This window comes from Aulonocara sp. 'chitande type north' Nkhata Bay, linkage group LG11 (genome assembly GCF_057382095.1).
Source record: "Aulonocara sp. 'chitande type north' Nkhata Bay isolate Kocher_YH1m ecotype deep benthic linkage group LG11, A_spYH_male_GT1.1, whole genome shotgun sequence".
Lineage (NCBI taxonomy): Eukaryota > Metazoa > Chordata > Actinopteri > Cichliformes > Cichlidae > Aulonocara > Aulonocara sp. 'chitande type north' Nkhata Bay.
Genome location: NC_141354.1, coordinates 18,751,535 through 18,774,789, shown reverse-complemented (window position 1 = coordinate 18,774,789; position 23,255 = coordinate 18,751,535). Strand labels below are relative to the sequence as shown.

Here is a 23,255-nt window from a genome sequence, read left to right as displayed (position 1 = left end):
GCAGAGAAAGGATGAAAAGACCAGACTGTTCCTGCAGATGTGTCAGCTGCACATTCATAATGAGTCCAGGGAAGAGATTGTCCTTTAAAAGACACAAATTAGGAGATTATGTCCTACCACCAGCAGCCTGAACCTTACTTTTATGTTTACTCAGAATTCTGAACGTATCATCCAAGTATTGCAGCAGAAACAGACTCATCAGACCATGCAACATTCTTCCAGTCTTAATCGTAACTTCAGCGTCCTGGTCTCAACTGACAGCAGCCGGTGTGGTCCTCACCTGCTGTAGCCCACCTGCTTAAAGGTTCTGTGTGTTGTGTGTTAAGAGATGCTCTTCTGCATATTGTGGATGTAACAAGTTACTGCTCCTTTCCCATAAGCTCTAAGCAGTCATTCTGTTTCTCCTATTTCACCCAGAGAACTGCTGCTCACTGAACGTTGTCTCTGAACTTTAGAGATGGTTGCGTGGAAAATCCCAGCAGACCAACCCATCTGGCACTAACCGTTCTGATGATCTGTTTGAACTTTAGCAGGTCAGCTTGAGCATGTCTACATGCACTGAATTGCTGCCATGTGATTATCTGATTAGATATTGGTGTTAATGATCTGTGTCCCTGTTAAGATAAGAGCAAAGGTATAAGAAACAAAAGGAATAATGGCTCATTGGGATTTTATTTCAGTGTCATGGGTTTGTGAATGCTTTTGGCCTCACTGTCACAGAACACAGTCGTCATTAATAACATCAGCAACACCTTTACTTCTGCTCACGCTCCGCTCTGCTGTGAACAGCACTGATGTAACAAGATAAAAGTAATTCTTTAATCTTCAACAGCTTTGTTGACGTCGGCCAGTGAAGGATCGGGCTTCCTCTGTCGCAGCAGTAGAGTGGCGTTTGTCACGATTCCACGCGACTGGAGCGTCTGACCTTCATCATCATAGTTGCGCTGTGGGAATGCGCTGATGATGTCATAACTGGGCACACCGCCCCTTCTGTAGTGCAGCGACAAACAAACAGCAGGCTGGGTCACGTGATTGTAAAAGCAGCGGTGCGGTCAGTGCATTGAGATGTGTCCTCACCTGTGTTTGTCCAGGAACCTCCGCAGGTCACCGACTGTTTCCGACGGGGACATTTTCACTATGTAAGTGTGGCTCCCGTCTTCTGACTTCACCTTGAGAGTGATGACATTACAGGCAGGCTGGTAGGCGCTGAAAGCCTGCAGTCTGGTGGCAGCCATGACGCATTATGGTTGTTAGAAAAATGTGGGTGAAAACTGGAGCGTTGCATCACAAACACGGTCACCAGCTGATGGCTGCCCTCATTTTCAGATCAGCACATACAGTAATCTCTACAATCTGGACGATCAGTGGCCAAATCGGGATTTAAGCAGGTCTTACATCAAGTGTGGTGTTCTTAAATTCCTTTAACCCACTTTGTACTTGTCATTTTTTTCATGTGGTATTCATTTGGTATGGCAAATGTTTTTAAGCCATGCTTATTTGCACAGCATGAGTTTGTGATGACTGACACCCTCTGGTAAGTCTGTTAACTGGCAGAGACAAATATTTATGCTATACACATAAAAAATAAAAGAGAACATTTGGTTTACCTCTCAGTACTCGCTTGCAGTGACGGTGTATCTATCAGTATCACTGAACTGCTGCTGTCCACATCAGATGTACCCTGGTAGAAGCACACTGATTATCAGTGCTGTCTTATATATACATGAGGACTTAACCATTAGGCCCTCTATAAAGATTTTCCCAAGTGTTGCTAAACAGAGAAACAGTGGAACTGAAATCAGAGATTTGTGCAGGCCTTTAATAACACTAATGACAATTAATGTTGATTTTGGCCTTCTGGAGCCTGGTCTTCACCAGGGGTGACTATGTTTTGGGGCACTGTCGTGATTAAAGACAAAGCAACAACCCAGACACAGGTTTACTGGTGACTGCTTGAGATTTTGCTCCCAAATCTTCACATATCCTTTTATTTTGATTTCTTCCACCTTGAAGAGATTCCCAGTTCCAGACACAACATAATACTGCCACCACTGTGTTTCAATGTGGGGACGTTGTTCTTTGCTTTATATGTCTCTCACTTCTTTCTCCAAACATAAAAAGCATCTCTTTGGCCAAAGAGCTCTAGTTTTGTCTCATCTGATCAAAGCATGTGCTACTAGTATCTAAAATCTTTCTCCAGGTTGTCCTTCAGTGAGTTTGGCATGAAGTTATCTGTTCTGCAGAAGTGGAGTTTTTCTTGTTCTGCAGCTTTGCAGTCCATTCCTGTGCTGGATTCTAGTGATTATCTTCTTTGAGACTATAATTCACGACTCGAGTAAGTCTGAACGGATTTCTTTTGTTTTTGGTAGCATGCTTTCTCAGGTGGCAGCTTGAAGTTTTTATAATGTGAGAAAATTGGAAGCTAACTCTCAGTTTCAACTTAGCTTCGAGCATTACAATGTTAAAGCTCATCATTGCACAGCAGTAGTGCCTGCTATGGTTTTTCAGGGAACTAATAATACTGATCCTGGTAATTTTTGCTTTTTTCTGAAATGGTAATAATAGTTGATGCTTTATAAAGAAAACTACAATGTTTACAAATGTTATGTTAAAAAGTCCTTGGTCTGTTTAAAAAAGCACTCGGAAAAATGTTGACGAAGCTTTTAAACTTTGTAGGGTGGCTGGTAATTTTGTCCTCATCTGTATATTTGTACAAACAGATAATTGCTGCTTCTCTACGACTCACCTGCAGCTTTGCCCTCAGCGAGTTCCTGATATCAATCACTCGGCCGGCCTTCACCACCAACTTCGGCAACTTGTTCAGGAACTGATCTGTGGTCAGCTTCTTGCCTTTGAATCAGAAGAAAACATGAGAATGACAGCAAAGTCTCTGAGGATCTGCACCGCGGCTTTGATCAGGGTGACGTTTGCAGAACAGACCGGGGAAGTGAGAACTCAGCGAGCTTGCTGATTCATCTTTGTCCCCACAAACAGCCTGTCCTTTACCAGGAAACGTTTCCCACGGGAGCCTAGAGTTGAATTCCTCGTATCGCCTGTCATGAAGCTGCAAAGAGAATTTTTGTGAAGACAGTCGATTGTTCCCAAAAACAAAATAAGAAAAGGAAACTGAGACTCACCTCAAAAGGTACACCATCCGGAAATCTTTCTTGAAGCTCAGATGGAAAATAGCCATCCATTAGATCTTGCATGCACTGCTGCAGGGACCAAGAGTTTACTTTTAACCAAGGAAAGATTCCAGTTTAATATAGACTTTGATTTTCCTTTTTTAGTGTAGCTAACCTGCGTGCTGTGCTCCTGATATGAGCGGAAAGGACCATCAAACATTACAATGCCATTCCTGTAGAGCCTCAGTGGAATGGGATCCTTTTTTGCCAGCTGTGCTCCTGTCGCTGTCATTTGCACAAAAGACTCTCCTTCCCCTAGGAGGACGTTCAGTTCTCTGATCCTCTGCAGCACGAGATCAAAGTTTATGTGGACACCTCTGCCACCAGAAGTCTCTGCAGAAGACAACAAAACAAAACAAAAACAGCACAGCTTTAACATACAAAAGACACGGAGGGATTGCAGGTCTGCAGGACTGGTGGATCTACCTCGCTCTGCAGGATCACCAGAGTCTGTATCTCCCACCCAGATCAAACCATAATCATTCAGAAAGTCCTGCAACAACGACAGCAGCTCAGTGAAACCTCCACACTGATAAAATCACGATCTCATACTTTATGAACACACCTTACTCACCTCCATCTCATGCACTTGATTTTGCAGTTGTTGGCACTGGCTTTCGAGATCATCTCTGCTCCTCGGGTCATGCATGCTTCCTAAATCCACACAATCATGAAAACGCTTTGATCGACTTAACATAAATCAAACTCAAGTCTGTGCCTGCTGTAGGTAATTACCTGACTTCTCCTGAACCCTCAGCTTCTCCTCTAAATCTGAAATCTGTTTATCCTTGGGAGGAATGATGAAACCATAAAGTGAGGTTTAAATATGTTTAAAGGATGGCTGGCAGTTTTGGTATTCGTTGAAGGGGTTGCATGCTCACTTTGCGCTCTATCTCCTTTGCATGGCTCCTCACTGTTTTCTCCAGGAGGGTCACTCGCTGCATCATGGCAGACATGAGGTCAAAGTTGGTCGGAGGACACCCTGGAAACCAGCAATTAAGTATTGGAAAAATAAAACTTATAATCATTTTGTATGTGATAAATAAAAGAAGATATATTGACACTGGAATATGAAGCATTGTGTTAAAGCCTACCTTTCTTTAATGGAGCTCCCGTATTTGAGGTGGAGGCTTCGTTGGTTGTAGTGTGAGAGTAATCAGAAGACTCATCGGCCAATTCAGCCTCAAATTCTAAAAACAAAAAGTATCATGGTTATAAAAGATGTTTTGCTATTTTTTCAACTGGAAAAGTTACCTGATAAACTTATGATCAGTTTCTCCAGTAAGATATAATTGTTATTATTCGTCAAATGTGAGGATTTGCTGCATTTTGCTCATCACAGTTTAAGTTATTTATGTTGTGGACACATGAATACTGTTAGATCTCCACACACTTTAAATCAAACAATCACAGTGTGTCTAAAGTGCAGACTTTGAGCTTTAATTTGAAGGGTTTAAAAGGAAAGTAGTTCTAGTTCTAGCTGGGATGTATTTATTTATTCTGTACTTGTACTTTACTGAATTTGCAGCGCTGCTGGTGATCTGTGAGTGCATCGTTACCTTTCAGCAGATTCCTCCTGAAAGGAACTTTTGATTTGCTCCTGCAGGTCGAAGAAAATTAAGTGTGGCGACATGATTGATACGTTTATTCTGCACAATAAAACTACAGTCCAGTTTCTACCTGTGTGGAGTTAATCACCTACCCTTGGTCTTTGTGAGCGCCCTGCAGAGGAGTGCGTTTGGTTTTCTTTAGCATCGACAAAGGAGAGCTCATTTTAAATCCAAAGCCTGAATATCCCACACTTATTTCTTCTTTGGACTTCTTTCTGTTCAGAGAATGAACTATAACAGAGGTTCAGAGGGATTTCCGGTGTTTTCTCAGTTTGTGTGGAGTCCGTTTCCAATAGCAACAATGTAACGTATAAAGTGAAGTCTGCAGAAGTGCCTGTTTCATCCAGAGGAGGTCGCTCTTTCTGTCCTCACTTTAAAATTATTAATTCATTTCCAAACTAAGTGATTGTAGTTTTTTTTAATGTGAGAAGTCATAAATATTTAATGTTTTATTCATCATAATAAGATGTATTATGAAATGTAAGCACTGGTGATGTCATGTTGGGAAACTAATGAGACAGAAAAACAAAACAAAAAAGCCTTTTTTTCATGAAAGATAAACAAACATTGATGAGTGGTGTTTCCTAAATTTGCCTTTACTATTTAGATGCCGTTAACCATGGATACTCAGAAATTATGACGGCAGCAACTAATCTTTGCCATAACATTTTTTCTTCCCAACTTTGACATACAGACATACCGCTCAGGCGGTAGAGCAGGTCATCTACTGATTGGAAGGTTGGTGGTTCGATTCCTGGCTTCCCCTAGTCTGCATGCCAAATATCCTTGGGCAAGATATTAACCCCAAATTGCTCTCCGATGCATCCATCGGAGTGTGAATGTGTGTGAAAGTTACTTAGAAAGCACTTAGAACAATAAGCTTGTGCGAATGGGTGTGAATGGGTGAATGCACAAGTTGTGCTCAGAAGAGTAGAAAAGCGCTATATAAGAACCAGTCCATTTACCATTTATGGTAGAGGTGGGCAGATTGATCAAAATATCGATACCAAAGCTTGTATTGGTATCAGATCAACACTAGCGCATTAGATTGATACTTTTTTGCCCTATCCTCTAAGTTCAGTATGGAGCCCACTGAATTGTATTCAATTTTTTGGGAGAAAATAAAAAATAAAAACACATTTTCTGTTGACTGTCACATTTATTGTATTTATAACCGATAGTACAGAAGTTGGTCCAAAGCCCTTTAGAGACAGGCACATTTACGTCACAGATCTCCAAAATAAAAGGTTTTGTTGTGCAAACAAATTACTGTGGAAAGTAATTAGTGGTTTAGTGATCATCTGTGCGTTTAATACACATTATTAGTCATATTTAAAGCACATATTCAACTGGATACACAATAAAATAGTACCTTCAGAAGCAATCTAATTACTTGTATAACCTAAGAATAATTCAGTGTCTAAGAATAATTCAGAATTAATAACCACAGTTTTCAGTTTAATACACCAGTTTACGCTTTAATTATGAAACCTGAGCCAAAGGCTTAATCATGTTGACCAGAATCCTCCAAAGTAAGTTTGTTTCAGTATTGTTTACACCATTGTTTCAGTCTCTTAACTACATAAATGCTGTCCATGTTATATTAAGCAATTAAAAACAGGATAGATAATACAGAATACAGATTTCATGCTGTAGCGCCTCAGCAGCAGCAGGGTAATATGCTTCCATAATTACATATTTCCAAGACGAATTTGCATGACATACAGCCCACGTGTAACACACGAGGGCTGTGTGCTTGATAGGTTGCTGAAGTATAACACTGATTTCATGGAATTTATTGACATTGACAGTGAGGTAGTGTTACGACATTAAGACATTAAGGACTTTGATAGATTCCATATCTTCCTGTCAGCCAGAGGACCACAGATGGAAACCTCTCTTGGGGAGACTAGTCAAAATCAGGTACACTTCGCATTTGCTAAGTCATAAAATGTGTTTCAACAGTTATTAACAATTAGTCAGGATCAGATTTATTTGCCAAGTAGCAACTACAAGGATGAAATCAATTGAATTATTATTCAGAATTTATTTTAGTCTCTCTAAAAATCTATCTTTATCTTCCCTGTCTCCAAGACTGGAACAAGTATTGCATCACTTTGCAGTGATCCTGAAGCATCATCCAACAACACACCAACCGCAGGGGATATGCATCGGTGATCTAAAGAGTGCAACCAGGCAGTATCACTTTATTGCCTTTCTATCTATCTATCTATCTATCTATCTATCTATCTATCTATCTATCTATCTATCTATCTATCTATCTATCTATCTATCTATCTATCTATTAGGGGTGCAACGATACTCGTATCGATATTGAACCGTTCGATACAGTGCTTTCGGTTCGGTACGCATATGTATCGAACAATACAAAATTTGTAATTTATTTTATCAACTTTCCTTCTGATGATGCTGTCTGTGTTGAGCGCTCAGTGAATCTGCGTTCGACTACTCCGCCTAGGCTGCACTGTCGAGCCTAGGCGGAGTAGTCGAACAAATATATATATATATTCTTCCTCAGTTCAGCAATCTGTATGTAAGGATCTGGTTCTGTTGATACAGAAAGAGAAAAAAGGGTGTATAATCATGTGCTACCAGCAAAAACCTCAGCCAACTTATTTACAGTTTTTCTCAGTCGCTTTGGTGCGTTCCTCAGAACACCATTAACATTTGCACAGCAGTTAGTGCATTTCCCAAAACAATTAGTGCAAACTGCAAAACCTAGTGGATAGCCTGCAAAAGCACGTCACATGCACAGAATTGATTATCCATACCTCAAAAGCAAGTATCCATGTCAATGAAACTGTCAGTGCCATCAAAATGAAAAGTCTTGACACCATCTTTATGAACAAGATAGTCAAATGGCATTGTCATGTTTCCACTATGACAGTTTATAATCTCAGTGTTTCCCATTGCAAAAACAATTGGTGACACCTGAAAATGCTGACAACAGCACTATGGCCTACCTGTACAGCCATCTGAAATGTGCAGTAAAGTCACTGTAGATGTTATGGGAGTCTTGGGAGTAACTGAGACACTGAATACGTACGTTTCACATTTCCATTGTGTAGAAATGTTTGTAATCCTACAGAATTGTGCAAAAGAAAAATATGCTACAGTCACTTGTTCACTGTAGAATACATGTAAACATAAAATCACCCATTTGGTAGAGCTGTGCACTAATGTGAACAATAAACATCACATGTAACAGTACAGTAAATCATTCTGGCACATCCAGACGTTCCTGTCTGTCTGGCCACATATTTTCATCTACATCACAACAGATGTTATCCCTCGCAATGCAGCGAGGAAAGTATCTCCTGGAGTGGCGAATCCATCCTCTGCAGGACCCTGCTGTGATGTCGTCACATGCTGCATCCATGGCTGCTAGCAGGGCCATTTGCTCATGTGGATGCCGGTCATAAACTTTCCACCTCCAGGCAGAGAAAAACTCCTCCATTGGATTAAGGAATAGGGAATATGGAGGGAGATATTCAACCAGAATTCTGTCATGTGCTGCAAACCACTCTCTGACCAGATGGGAGTGGTGAAAACGGACATTATCCCAGACAACAACATACTTGCTGAGTTGGCCTCCACCTCTCTCATTCTCAGGGACTAGGTCCCTGTAAAGAGTGTCTAAAAATGTCAGGAGATGTTGGGTATTGTATGGACCAAGAAGGGGGATATGGGTGAGGACGCCGTTGTCTGAGATGGCTGCACACATGGTAATATTCCCTCCGCGCTGACCAGGGACTTCAGTGGTTGCCCTCTGTCCAATGCGATTTCTTCCACGCCTTCTGCCTTTGGCCAGATTGAAACCTGCCTCATCAACATACAGTTTTTCTCAGTTGCTTTGGTGCATTTCTCACAACAGAATTAAACTTTGCACAATAGTTAGTTCAACCTCCACAACATGTAGTTGTTTTGGCACAACCTTGTGCAAATGCCTTTGGACATGAAGCAGTTGAGTAAGTACAAATATCTAAAGAATGGTCACTTTTGACTTGCTATTCATCACTATCTCCTTGCTTTTATCATGAATGTCACAATTATTTATACTTGTACCGGCTTAATAGTCATTGTCCTCACAACTAATAGTCTTCATTTCATTGCTTGTGTCAGTGCACTCAAAATTGTTGAACATCTTGTCAAACAATTTGTACACCCATTTTGAAAACCCTATTTTTAAGGAGTTTCCATGAAAATCTCCATAAATTACTTTTCTCAGGTGAACCTTATCTCACACTAATGAAAATTGGTGTGTGTTACTCTTACTTGCAACCAATGAAAAGCCTCTTCTACCCAGTCACAGGTGACGAGTGAAGGAGCTCCGTCACCAGTATGTACAGGTAAAACATGTTTGCATATGTACCTCTGTTTACTGTAAAAGTTTAGGCCATGTCCTGCACTTACATTTATGCATGTTACTGTAATCCTATTAACAATTCAAACTGTACAATCTGTTGTGCGAAATGCACCATTACAGACTTTTTCATTCTCATCCTTTGTATAGCGTATCCTGGAATTGGAAGCCAGGGAACCCCTGCACACGTTTGTATATCTTGACGAAGCGAGATTCAATCTCGCAAAAGGCAGATGGCGTGGACGAAATCACATTGGAGAAAGAGCCACCATTGATGTCCCAGGCCAACGAGGAGGAAATATTACAATGTGTGCAGCAATCTCAGAAAATGGCGTTCACACCCATATTCCTCGTATTGGTGCATACAATACACAACACCTGTTGGCTTTTCTGGACGCTCTTTATAGGGACCTAATCCCACAAAATGAAAGGGATGATCCTGGTGACAATCGGACAATGTATGTAGTGGTTTGGGATAATGTTAGCTTCCATCACTCTGCTGTAGTCAGGCAGTGGTTTGCAGCACACGACAGGATGCTTATGGAGTTTCTTCCTCCTTACACTCCATTCCTAAATCCAATTGAGGAGTTTTTCTCTTCCTGGAGGTGGAAGGTATATGACAGGCATCCACATACCCAAATGACCCTGCTAGCAGCTATGGATGCAGCTTGTGATGACATCACAGCAGCGTCCTGCAGAGGGTGGATTCGACACTCCAGAAGATACTTTCCCTGATGCATCGATAGAGCTGACATTCGCTGTGATGTTGATGCAAATATGTGGGCAGACAGACGGGAGTGTCTAGATATCAATGATTGATATGCAGCAGTGTCTGTTTTTCAGGGTTTTGTTTCATAACTACTGCAGTAAGGTTTACTGTCTAAGTGAGTTTATGTTTGCTGTAAAATGTTTGATTTGTTGTATTTCCCCAGTTGCACAATGCTGTGAACAGTTTCAATTAAATATTATCAAGAGTGCATATGAAGTGTCTTGATTTTCCTTTACAATTTATGGTTTTCAACATGCCATGGATGCTGTCCAGACTTGACATGTCATTGGGGAGCACCTACAAAGAAATCCGTCACAATGAGAACATGTTCAAACCATTTGATTTTGTGACCAAAGGTGCTGGTGTAATGACTTGTAATTGTGACAGCCCTGACACTTTGATATAAGTACTTGCTTTTGATGAATATATTATCTGTTTTGATTAAGGGACTTGCTTTTGAAGCATTGACTACTTATTTTGAACAACTGACTTTTCTTTTTGATGAAGTGACTCACTTTTGCAAGTTATCCACCATGTTTTGCAGTTTGCACTAATTGTTTTGAGAAGAGCCTTAGTAGTGGTGCAGAGATCAATTCTGTTGTGAGAAATGCACCAAAGCAACTGAGAAAAACTGTATATGAATGTGTGCAGTGTTTCCCTGGCTTCCAGCTCCAGTACACGCTTTAGAGAGAGACAGAAATGCAATGTCACAATATGCCTGTGTACAGTAACAAACAGTAATGCATGCATTTGGTAAAACACATTGTAGAGTATGTGCTGTGGAATTGCAAGTGTACTGCATGAAACTACGAAGTACTGTAAAACAGTTTGCAGTGCAGAACATAGAAGACCAGCTTTACCTGCACATACTGGTGACGGATCTCCTTCACCCTGTCACTGTTTCGTTCAAATGGCACTTTATACAATTGCTTCATGTGGATTTCATTTTTCTTGAGTACTCTGTCAATTGTTGAAATTGAAACAGATTCAATATTGCCAAATACCGTGTAATTCTCTATGACAGCGCTTTGTATTTCTCTCAGCTTTATTGCATTGTTTGCAATGACCATTGCACAAATGGCTTCTTCTTGCTGTGGGGTAAAAAGGGACCCTCTTCCGCCTCCGCGAGGTTGTCTTACAATCCTATGTGGTGCAGAGTGAACTTCTTGTGAAATTGCAAATACAGTACAGTAACATGTGATGTGTCTGAGATGGCACAGTACAGTACAGTGTATTACTGTTTGCATACCTGTTTTCCCTACGGAATGTTTGAATGATTGAACTGACAGTAGTTCTTCCAATATTGGGTTGCACCCTTCGACCAGCCTCCTCCATGGTGAGGCCGTGATTGACAACATGGTCCACAATTGTAGCCCTTATTTCATTAGGAATCCGCCTATATCTGCCTCTTCTCCCTCTTCCCCTTCCTCCCCGCATCCTCACCCCTCTTCCACGGTGCTGACCTTCCATTTTGTGTCACAGAAGTGTAGAAATGGTACACACTAGCTCCTGCGCAGTTTATATATGCTTGCCAATTGGGGATTCACAGGATTCATCCATAATTGACAGTGAACAAGTTGTTTGTCATTGGTTACAACTAAACTTTCACACGCCTCCTCATGAGTGACAGCTGTAATTCACCTGAGATCAACTGTTCAATTTCGGAGACATTTCCAGGAACAATGATACAGAAAGGTATAGGATTTGCTTGACAGATGGCCAATATTTGGCATGTGATAACTAGTTCAACAATTTTGTGTGTGATGACTCAAGCAATGGATGTATGGCTATTAGTTTTATTGGGAACGACTATTCAGCATCCATAGGTATGATTACTTTTGACTGACATGACATAAGCAAATGGAAATGTCAGAAAGCAGCAGGGAAATGTATGGAAGCAACTGATTCATGTCCAAAATCATTTGCAGTTTGTTCAGAGAGAGGAGAAATTGCTACTATGATGTGCACAAATGACTGAGTGTTGTGGAGGTTGAACTAATAGTTATGAGAATTTCAATTCTGATCTGAGAAACGCACCAAAGCGACTGAGAAAAACTGTATTATAAATGTTACAATCATTCCACTGGTGTCATTTCAATTGCAATGTAAAAAAAAAAATGGGTGTAATATTGTTGCACAAATAGAAATTTGTCTCATTTGAATGTCGTGCTTTGTATCTGTTCACCTCCTTGTTTGTGTGGTCCTCACACTTGTAACTAGGGCTGCCACAAACGATTATTTTCATAGTCGACTAGTCACCGATTATTTTTGCAATTAGTCGACTAATCAGATCATGCATCCGTACAGCTTATTGCACCAGCACGCATCTGCTCTTATATAACTATCTTTAGCTTACAGCTTTAAGTGTTTAAGGTATGTGCTAACTAAAGATAAAGACAAGATGATAGTTTATTAAATTTTAATGAAATCTGCAGATTGTTTCGGTGAGGTTTAATAAACTCCTTGCTATCTATAATATAACGGGAAACCGGAGTATATTCTTGAGCATCTCACACTTCTGATAATCAGCTGTCTGCTTGACGTTTATTCAGCTGTGTAAAAACTATAACTTTAATCTCAGCCAAACCGATTTACTCAGGAACCAAGAAAATACTGAAAAAGGCCAAACAATAACATTTTAAGTTATCTAAGTGACTTATATATGTTTAACCTGAGTAGCGAAAGACGGCGGTGGGTTTGAAAACGATTTGCCGGGAGTCCGGTGTTCTCACGGACTCTAGTGAGCCTTGAACCCCAGTTAGCTATCGAGCTGGTGGGTAACAGACACCGCCGAAAACATCAGAGTGCTTTTGAATATGTGGTGTCTTGATAAACTGTGCAAATATTTAAGGTTTACACTAGAGATGGACCGATCCGATATTACGTATCGGTATCGGTCCAATACTGACGTAAATTACTGGATCGGAGAGAAATAAAAAATGTAATCCGATCCATTAAATATCAAAAAAGCACCTCACAAACATGGCGACATGGCGTAACTCAGCTCATAACCATAGCACATTGGCGCAATATGCGTCACGTGATAGAGCGGCTGTGTGTATTTGTCGCCTCGCTACCAATCCGGCATTTCATCTCCGAGGAAGTGATCCCAGAGAGAAGTAAAGCAAGTGTGTAAGTTCATCTCTGAATGTTTGTAAAGCATTTCCACGTTAAGCTTAACAACCGATATATGGAGCGACTGCCTCTCCCTCTCCTGCTGCTACTTCAATCGTGATACTGATCAATGATCAGCTGATCGGCTTTTGTTTATCGCCCACTTCGCGCCAGAAAGAGGAAACCAGCAGCTGAACAACAGCAGCACGTTTAAGCTTGATAAGCTGTTGTTAGAATTTATTTAATATTACTTTCTACACCAGGATCTTTTTCTATGTAGCTGACTGCTGGTAACTGTGCAGGGGCGGATCTAGCAAAGTTTAGCCAGGGGGGCCGATAAGGCATGAACAGGGAAAAGGGGGCACAAAGACATACTTTCCTTTCTTATTCTCATTTAAATTCATATCGGTATCGGCAGATATCTAAATTTATGATATTGGTATCGGTATCGGACATAAAAAAGTGGTATCGTGCCATCTCTAGTTTACACAGCTACATTCTCGCCTGAAAATATGTTAAACGTTTATTTTGTGACCCAGAAAGAATAATAAGAGTAATATTAAAACTAACTAGCTGCCGCCATTGTTGGAAACTGAGCAGGGCTGCGCTGGGCTGCACCACGAATTCTGGGACACAGGTCCTTCTTCTTCTTCAGGGTTTAACAGCAGCTGGCATCCTTGTACATGCAGTGCTGCCATCTCCTGTTTCAGTCCGTTATTACACTCTTAAATCCTACTACTTATTCCTGCGTCTTTTGGGATGTTACAAAGTTTCAAACGATGCGTCGACTATTAAATTAGTTGTCGACGATTTTGATAGTCGACGTAATCGTGACTAGTCGACTAATCGTGGCAGCCCTAGTTGTAACCTACTTCTTTAGAGTGAGATGAGCTTCGAACAGGACTGCCTGATGAAAGGAGGCTGTCTGGGTCAAATGCACAATGGCATACACTACAAAGAGGTCCGACAGTTTCAGTCCAGAATGACAAAGTAACCATTCCTCTGAATGATGGACTGACATGTGCTGTGGATCAGGTTCAACATGTGTATCACTTTATATATATATATATATAATTATATATAATGACAAGCTTTGATACCATTAAGCTGTATTTGAACCCAAGGTACACCGTTGTATACCTTGGATGCTATATTCGGCGAAATGTAAATGTTTTTTTGTTTGCACACAACTGCATATTTGTTGAATGTTGACAATTTGTTGAAGATTACAGCTGTTACCTTTAAAAAAACTGCATTCATGTATTGTCTGGACATGATTATTTCAGAATATATATGATAATTGCATTATTTCAAAGGTTTATTTTTGACATTTTAATAATCTAGAGAGCTAGAACGTTAGCCACATATTAATGAGTCTGTCGAATAGAAATTGTTTTGATATATAAATTTAGTAATATAGACTTGGTTAAAATTGACTTTAATAGATTTTAATTTAAAAGATTCTGAAAACTGTCGTTTATTCTGTTTGTAATAAATAATAATGTGCCAAGTATAAAATGGATCAATAAATGTATACTATATATACACATCTTTTTCTCATTTCTTAAAAAAAATGAAATTTACATGTTTTACTATGTTTTATCTTTGTGTCAAAATAACACGTCTTTGTGTTGACTTACTTGACACAGAAGATGTGTTAAAGGAGCAGACACATTATTTTGTGTTAAAATTGACACGTGTTGTCCCTGAGCAGATACAGCACATGTGTTAAAATCTAACACGGTGTGAGATTTTTAACACACCCCAAAAAGGGTATAAACTCGCCATTGTATCGGGTCAGTAGTGATAAATGATCACGATGCGTTTTTATTGCTTTTAATAATCACGTTGTTGTTCAGACCCCACGTCACCGTGACCTGTTTATATTCCGCGTCTCGCCGCTAGGCGGCCCGGCGCAGGCTCGCTGTGGGCAGAGAGCGGGCAGACAGGGAGGATGCGGAGGCCTGCCAGTCCCACAACAACAACACATCTATCATCCACCCGGGGCGACTAGGCCGGTCCGGGCTATGGCTGCACCTATTGCACATTTCGACGACGACTGGCCGAACCTGGGTGATCCGAGCATGGTGTCACAGGAAGGGCTGCTGCCGCAGAAAGGCCGTGTCGCCGCCGCCGCCGCCGCGAGCGAAGCGGCGCCCGAGTCGCTCCTGTTTGGCGGTGATGATGATGATGATCTGCACGACAGCAGCTTCTCCCCTAGAGAGAACGCGGGGTTCCGGTCCATGGAGGATCTGGTGAACGATTTCGATGAGAAGTTAACCACGTGCTTCCAAAATTTTGACGCCAAGACGGAGAGCATCGCTCCCGTGGCCGTGATCGCCGAGGACACGCTGCTGGAGAAAGACGAGTGAGTCCACGGCCTGTCTACGGCAGGCTGCGTGTTTCCCATCCAGTGTGCATGTGGAGGCTCCAATACAGTTTAAAAAACACGGAAAGACATGTTGGGAACATTTAAAATAGGAAGTAAAGGCATCGACACATCACCTGTTATCAAGATATTCAAACTGAGTAAACTTTAGTTCAGATTAATCTTATGTGCCCTATATTAAAGATCGATATTGGCCGATACTCACAGTTGTTTTATTTTTAACCCATTTCTAAAATCAACATCTTTGTGATATTTTTAAGAGATACATTTGTTGCAAAATAACTGCGATATTATATTTAAAGCTGGTTAAAATAATTTTTTAAGTAGCCTATGTAATAATAATAATTTCATATCAGGGTAGGCTGCTGGTTGTTTAAAAAGTCACCTTGGGCATTTTTACCACATTTAGAAGTTGGGGATTGTTTTAAAGTGTTCATTCCAAAAACATTTACAGTTTCCCAACCTATTCACAAACTGAAAGGAAAAATCAACATTTTTAGTTTCACACTAGACTTAATCCATGTCTGGGAAACTGAGCCTTAAAGTGTTAAATTGAAAAGAAATGGGAGGTCAAGGGTGGAAAAATCCTCAACAAATCCTAAATAGGAAACATGAAACTTGGCTTAAGTGCTCCATCAGGAGGCATGATGCTTCAGCTCTGGGTGTAAGTGGCGCTTTTTAAACGTCATCATCTGTGGTATTTTCAACCTGATAAGCTGTGTAGGGGATTATACTTTTAACCTAAGCATCAGACCTGCTTAATCTGATTGTTATGTTTTTAGATGCAGCATTAAAAAAAAGTATTTCTGTGGTGCACACAGTCAGTACCAACATCCTTGCTGATAACGTAGGTTTGGTTTTTAGTAAAAAAATGTATCGCTAAAGGGGAATTCCAGGAATGCTGTGATTATCTCAAGTGCTGCAAACAGGAGAACTGTTGCTTTTGTTGGTAAAGATTAAAAATGAGAAAATAATCTTTAAAAATGCAAAGAAAAGATGAAGTCCATCCTGATATGTACCTCAAGAAGATATAGTTTCAGTCTCAAACTATAAATAGCCTCATTCTTTTTGCAGTTCATTTGTTTATTTTGATTGATCTCAACCTTGACATAGTTTGTAACACAGATGCTAAGATATTTACAGTCATCAGATCCCATTGGAAACATGTTCAGGCAAATGAAATCTGCAGGACAGCCTTTTAAAGACTATGTGGTTGAAAGTCTCGTGTCCCCTCAGAATCTGGAACACTCTGACGGCTAACTACGGACATGTGATGCCGGTGGACTGGAAACGTTCTCGAACGCGCTCCCTCCACGTTCCCACAATCAACCTGGAGGAGAAACCTGTGAGTGATCCCACTTCTTCCGGCCCATCCTATCTCTGTCTCATTTTTCCCTTCATCCCACCACCCGGCTCCCCTCCCTCCAATGCCAAATCCCTCCTCCGGTCATCTCGCAAATCTCAAATATTCATTGTGCCAGGGTTTAGTGCTTTGATTAAATTCCCTCCTCCTGCTCTGTTCCTGGTTAGAGAAAGGCAGATGTCGCGTTGGAGCTGTCTGACGATGAGGAGCTCAGGGATCAGCTAGACATGCACTCCATCATTGTTTCCTGCATCGCAGAGGAGCCCCTTTTCACAGCAGAGCAGGTACGTTACACAGCCCTGTCAGAATCCAGCATAGTTCACCCCAGAAGCAGCCACACTGGGTCAAGCCTGTATAGGCAGAGCTTAACATGGCTGAAATCTTTTCCACAGATGTTTAATAACTCGTGCTCGATGGGTTATTTTAAGAGCTGGCTCTTTGATGCAGGTTATTGAGGAGATAGAGGAAATGATGCAGGACTCTCCTGACATGGAGGCAGAGCATAATCCGTCACAGTCGGACCTGTCGATGCTCTCTGTGGACGTTCAGCAGCCCAACAGCTGCCCTGACTACGAGGAGAGTGAGTGTCTGCTGATCAGAACAGTGTGTTATGATGAGTTATTTTGTTGCATATTATATTAGTAATTTATGGGAATATGCTTTGGTGGTCCAGGGATGAAAGCCTTGAGCATTGCAGAGCTGAATGAGCGTCTGGAGGAGACTGAAATGAAGATCAGGAGGTTTTCAGAGGAGCTGGTTCAGCAGCTGGCTCTCAGGGATGAGCTGGACTTTGAGAAAGAGGTGAAGAACAGTTTCATCTCAGCCCTCATCGACGTGCAGAACCGGCAGAAGGAGTACCGCGAGGCGCTCAAGAAGAAGAAGAAGCTTAAAGGTGGAGCTGGGACATCGCAAGGTCTTCCGGAGAAAACATCTGTGAGTACTTTAACTTTACAGCCAGGTTTTAAGGAATTCTCACCAGGCCTGAGGTGTTGCTAGAGTGAAAGAGATCTTTCTTTTCTAGTGTCTGCTACATTTACTGTATCTTTTTTTCCCTTTGTTTTTCTTCCTTTCTTGTCAGCGCTTCAGCATGGAGGGGATCTCCTCTGTTATCCAAAACAGTTTCCGTCAAACTTTTGGGAGCGGGTGCAGTGAGAGACAGGTTACTGTGCTTTTCCTTTTCTCTGTGCTTTCCATCTGCTCTCGAATGGTGATGCCAAACCTAGGTTCCCACCTGCAGTTTATCTTTGGGTGTACCTACGTTGGGTATAAAGTATGTGGACAGAATAGCTCTAGTGAAAGTAGTTCAAATCCAGTTTGAAATGAGCTCAAAGGAACGTGTTTGAATAAGAGAGGTGTTGTTGAACAAGGGTTCTTGAGTTTATCTGACAAGTGCTACGTCAGAAAAATAAGCGTTGGGAACCACCCTAAAACACAAACGTCCATTCTACTCCGCAATCTCAAAACTATTAGTAAGATCAGACACTTCAGTTTAGGCTTAACGTGTTGTTTTCTTTAATATCAGTGTGTTTTCTCAATTGTTTTACAGTATTTGACCACAGTCATCCCTTACGAGAAGAAGGGACATCCTCCTTCGATTGAAGACCTCCAGATATTGACCAAGAGTAAGTTGCTTCACCTGCACTGTGCAGTTTGTTGCAGTTGACTTACTAACTCTGATTCATTCAATTCCCAGTTCTGCAAGCTATGAGAGATGATAGTGACAAGGTGCCCAGCCTCCTAACAGACTACATTCTCAAAGGTGAGCTTTTCTCTTGTGTTGTTACACAGGGTGCTTTGCATTTGAAGTAAAATAACATCACAGAGAGACTCCCAACAATCCCGTGTTGGCAGTACGTCTGCATATGTCATCCTTGTTCCACATAACCCAAAAGATCAATAGCAGTCAATTATTACTGTGCTGATGATGTAAGCTCAAAGGGACGCGGCAGCGGTTATATATGCTGCAACCATATGTTGTAAATCATTGATGCTCAAATTCGTTTGATTTCAGTTCATTACAAAATCCTCTGAAAGCTTCAACGTGAGTTTTTAACTCCAAGCTAGACTGTGAGAGTTTTCCTGCATCTAAACAAGCCTTTAGGGGGTGACTTTGGCCTGTGTACAGTGATGAAAACGGGTCTTCTCTATTACCCCATTAAAGCATCGTCCCCTTATGTGTCACCTTTTGATATGCCTGTTGTGGAGTTGGCTTAAAGTTTTTCGGAGACGTAATAAAACCTGATTGTGTAAAAGTCCAAATTTAACATCTGGTTTCTTGCTGGTAAATCTTCATTAAGTATTTTGAACACACCAGCAGATCCTTCAAAATCACTTTCAGACTGTAATGAAATCAGCAATAAATTTGGAAAATTACTTTTGGTACCACTTTATAATAGGGTCTGAACTAAGGGTGTAATTCAACCGGAATTTACTGGAATTAATATAATTTAGTCTGAAATTACAGTGTGATTATGTTAATCTACACATACTTATGGGTGAATGAACTACAATAAGGAGTGTATCAACAGAGTATAAGTAGTCAAGTTTTTACTGGAAAAATGTTTTACTGCAAGTAATTTCATTGTAATTTTACAGGAGAAAACACATTATATAGGAAGTAAGAAAAATTATATAGTAAGTACATAGTAACTCATTTTAAGTAGTGCGTGAATTACTTGAAGTAGTGCAAAATTCATTGTAAGAGGTGTGTTACTTCCAGGTAAGTTTGCGGAAGAGTGTAGTGTAGTGGCTTTTGTGTAGAAAACACAAAATAAACCAAAGATATGACTGAAATGTACAAATGAAAAACAAACCTAAAAGTATTCATAGCTAAAAACCCCAGTTTATTCTTGTTGTGGATATGCATTAAAATGATTCTATTAGTCTTTTTTCACTCATATTAATCAGGTTTTTTACCCCTCAGTCATAAAAGGCTAATGGGGTTAAATGCTGATGTCATCCACCCACAGTAGTTATTTCTTGCTTCACCCTGCCCGGTGGATGGGTGGGTGGCATGAAGTCTGTAAATGCAATAATCACTGACTCATCACTATACGACTTCACGGGCCTTGATGGACGTCCTGCGATGTTTGGTGGAGTTTGTTTTTTCTTGTAATGTTATATAACAGGGCAGGTGAATAGTGGAACATCCATAAAGCAAAAAGACGAGTTCAGTGCACCACTGCTTACAGTTACTTACACACTATTTAAAATTGCTCTCAGTATAATTTGAGTCTCCTTTCCTGTAAAAACCTGAACTGTTACCCTTTTATTCTGCACTGTGTACTGGATAAGGATTCGTAGGTAAATATAATTACATTGTAATTTCAAATAAAATACACTGAAATCCCATTTAATTTTTGGTGAATTACACCCTTAGCAATGGGTCATATTTTAAAAATGCTACTTGAATTGTAAACACTGTGCACATGATGTTTACCGAGTACAGAACTTTAGTATCTTTAAATATTTGCAGTCTGTCCTTTTGACTGTGTCGTCCACATTTCACTTTCTGTTTCATGTCTTTATTTTTTCTTCCTGTATTTCTTTTGTGCTATTCTTCAAAACAAATCGCTGCCCCACACTCGTAGCTCTGGTGTGAGCCCTGGATGGAGAGGTTTGTGACAGTTCGATTATGAATGTTGTGGTGGTGTTACTCATAATGAGAGAGCGCCTCCTCTTGACCACTGAACTGTAGTGCAGAATGACCCCGATGCTTTCCCTCGCACTTCCCCTCTCTCCTGCACGGTTGTTAGTGTCCAGACCTGCAGACTGTGACTCACAACCACTCACATAGAGATCTGTTTACCTAGCACTTAATATATGAGACACTGCTATAAGGATTAATAGTTATTAATCACAGCTAAGGCTGTATTTGAATCACTCGACCTGCACCAGAAATAGGTTTAGTTGCTCTTGTACATCCTTTTGTTTTTCCTCATCTTTATCTCCTGGATTGTTATTAATGCCTTATACTGAGGCTGTGTCAGCGGCTCCATGGCAGCTTTGTTAATATTGATCTCTGCTGTTGTTCCAGTGGTTTGCCCGACATAGACGAGAGGGAGGCTCTGCAAAGATTGTTAAGCGTGATGAAAAGAAGAAGAGGACTCATTGTTTTGTTTTTTTGCAAACATGAAGCACACTTAATTTATTCCTGGATGTTTTTACCTTTGTGTGTCCAATTTTTTTCCCCTGGATTTTCATTAAGTTGTATTTATTTTGTACAAGCACTATGATTTCAAAGCGTGTGTATTCTTGTGAATTTTTGTTTTTAATTGTCTCGCAGGGTGATAGTGTATCCTAAGTTAGTAAATTATATAAGAAATGTAGACTGGCCGTGCACTGAGCTTTGCTTATTGATTAGAGCAAAGCTGCACCGCGGTCGGCTTTGTGTTTATCGGAAGTGCTGAGCTGTACACGGAGCGGAGAACGCGATGCACAAAGCGCTCTGATACAGATGTTGCAGTGATAGAGGATCGTAATAGTGAATGTTAGCAAGCTTCTAAACTGATAAGCTTACACAGAAAATAACTTAAGAATTTTAAAAAAGAGGAGAGTGAACCACAAGATAGTATTTATTACAGTAGCACCTGAAACAGATGAGAGAGCTCTAAGGGAACAAGATACAAATAATTAAATACAAAATGATGAAGATTACTCAGATTATCTGAAACCTGTGTTTATAAACACAAAACTATCATATAGTTCAGTTTTCCATGTAGCCGCAGACAGAGGGGAGCCATCTGCTTTCATCTTAGCACACTGCAAACATGATTGTTATAATTTCATAGAAGATGACGTACTGTATTGATGGCTGAGGTGATTTAGTCTGGACTGATATTTACTGATTAACTTACTAACTATGCATTTGAGTGAATTGTGACCCACGCACTGTCTGTACTCTTGCCTCTGTGCATGGGGCGGCGTACACTACCAATGGGCATTGCTGTTCTCTATGTATTACTTTATACAAGCTGCCTTTGCCTTTGGCTGAACTTTTGTACATTATAAATGACTTATTTTCATTGAATGTCATGTTACTAAACCACAGAACCCGCTTCCATGTTTATTTATTTTGTAAATATTTTCTTGATAAAATATTGATGATATTGATAAAATCGCATCGTGTCGTTTCTTAATTTCAAACAATGCTCGCTATATCTTGATGCATGCTCAATTATCCAGGTAAGGAAATCCCACTGAAACGCTACGTTCATAAGGACAGGATCAACTTTTTGGGAATGCTCACTATAGTGACAATAAGCACCAGCACTTCTACCTCAAACAGCATCACCGAGAAATATATGCGCCTTGATTTTCAGTCAGTGGTTTGCAACAAAAATACAAAATGCAAGTAAAATGTACAAAATACTATAGATAGATGGCCTAAACACCCATATCCCCTTTATTTAATATCTTGCTATGCTTAAGGGGTCTGTGTCTGACAATTTTGTCAAAAATATGCACATAAATAACCTGCAGTGCTCATCCTGTTCCACCTCACACAAATGAACACATACCCATCCTGCTACTGAATTGATGCCATCCTGGAGAAGCTGCAGCTGTGCAGCTTGAATTGGCTGGAGGAGAACAAACAAACTGCAACTGTAGAGAAAAATCAGTCAGCCGGGATACGGAGGGAGGAATGGGCTGCATTTCTCTCTCCACTGCCTGCAAACTGTTCCCTTTTTGGGGGAGGACTACTTGTTGCCTCTCCAGCATATGTGCTGCCATTTTCAACAACGGGGGATTTAGGTTTGTTTTGTGGCTACAGGACCTGGGCACCTTCCAGTCATTGAGTCAACCATGAATTTGTCGGTATGCCAAAGAACTTGTCAAATATGAGCTTAAGCTGTGTGTCTGACACCTAAAGCTTGGATAGAACAGTCATACAACAGGACAATGATCGCAGCACATCAGCAAATCTACAACAGATTATCTGAACGAGAAATGAATCAGCATGTTGCAGTGGTCCAGCCAATTCCAGACCTCAGCCTGAATAATGAGCTTGTAAACCTGAATGAACTGAAGCAACACTGTAAAGAAGAATGGACAAAAAATCCTCCACAACTTGAGAGTCTGATTAAGTCATACAGAGTACAATTACTTCAAGTTAGCGTTGCCAGAGGTGGTTAAATCGTGGGATTTTTCCACACTGCCTCTGGTGTAATATGTCATGTGTTGCTGTTCATCCGAGTTTGCATTTTCATTATTTTTAAGGACTGTACACGTGAGAATGATAATTCTGTTTGCTTGCGTTTGCCAGGCTCTGTGAAATGTGGCTCTGTGGATAGTGATTGGTTGGAGTCTTGGCCAGTCTTCCCTTTCATTGCTGGCTGATGGTCAGTAAAACTCTATGGGCTTCCAGAAACATTTTAAAGTCAATTTCACAATAGTGAAATTACTTATTACACAAGTCTCTGCCACATGTCAGCTACACAC

At 40.6% G+C, this 23,255-nt stretch overlaps 2 protein-coding genes and 1 long non-coding RNA gene across 3 annotated transcripts; 2 read left to right on the top strand and 1 right to left on the bottom strand.

Moving 5' to 3' along the window:
* Window positions 1-17: 17 nt before the first annotated feature.
* ubxn11 (UBX domain protein 11) lies at window positions 18-15,472 on the bottom strand. The gene is made up of 15 exons (XM_086310896.1): window positions 15,132-15,472; window positions 4,888-5,010; window positions 4,745-4,785; window positions 4,280-4,375; window positions 4,067-4,167; window positions 3,921-3,972; window positions 3,760-3,839; window positions 3,612-3,678; window positions 3,301-3,518; window positions 3,138-3,215; window positions 2,941-3,064; window positions 2,747-2,850; window positions 1,608-1,681; window positions 1,078-1,221; window positions 18-990 (listed from the first exon to the last, which is right to left on the bottom strand). Exons 1-15 carry the CDS (start codon window positions 15,470-15,472, stop codon window positions 819-821), a joined length of 1,815 nt encoding a protein of 604 aa, XP_086167022.1. The 3' UTR covers window positions 18-818.
* Window positions 769-7,085, top strand: LOC147318788 (uncharacterized). Its single transcript, XR_015131494.1, has 3 exons — window positions 769-1,139; window positions 2,201-2,335; window positions 2,721-7,085. It is a non-coding gene; the product is annotated as an uncharacterized LOC147318788 (long non-coding RNA).
* Window positions 15,473-16,062: 590 nt separating the features above from the next.
* On the top strand, window positions 16,063-21,104 carry fez2a (fasciculation and elongation protein zeta 2a). The gene is made up of 8 exons (XM_086309783.1): window positions 16,063-16,115; window positions 16,688-16,796; window positions 16,982-17,098; window positions 17,262-17,394; window positions 17,488-17,747; window positions 18,361-18,436; window positions 18,508-18,573; window positions 21,100-21,104. Exons 1-8 carry the CDS (start codon window positions 16,063-16,065, stop codon window positions 21,102-21,104), a joined length of 819 nt encoding a protein of 272 aa, XP_086165909.1.
* The last annotated feature ends 2,151 nt before the right edge of the window (window positions 21,105-23,255 follow it).

Coding starts and splice junctions, on each gene's coding strand:
- fez2a (XM_086309783.1), top strand. CDS start 16,063: ATGAAACTTGGCTTAAGTGCTCCATCAGGAGGCATGATGCTTCAGCTC. Junction 16,116..16,687: donor ATGATGCTTCAGCTCTGGGT/GTAAGTGGCGCT, acceptor GTGTCCCCTCAG/AATCTGGAACACTCTGACGG. Junction 17,395..17,487: donor CTGCCCTGACTACGAGGAGA/GTGAGTGTCTGC, acceptor TTGGTGGTCCAG/GGATGAAAGCCTTGAGCATT.
- ubxn11 (XM_086310896.1), bottom strand. CDS start 15,472: ATGGGAAACACGCAGCCTGCCGTAGACAGGCCGTGGACTCACTCGTCT. Junction 3,679..3,759: donor ATCAAGTGCATGAGATGGAG/GTGAGTAAGGTG, acceptor TCGTTGTTGCAG/GACTTTCTGAATGATTATGG. Junction 3,216..3,300: donor ATCAGGAGCACAGCACGCAG/GTTAGCTACACT, acceptor TGGTCCCTGCAG/CAGTGCATGCAAGATCTAAT.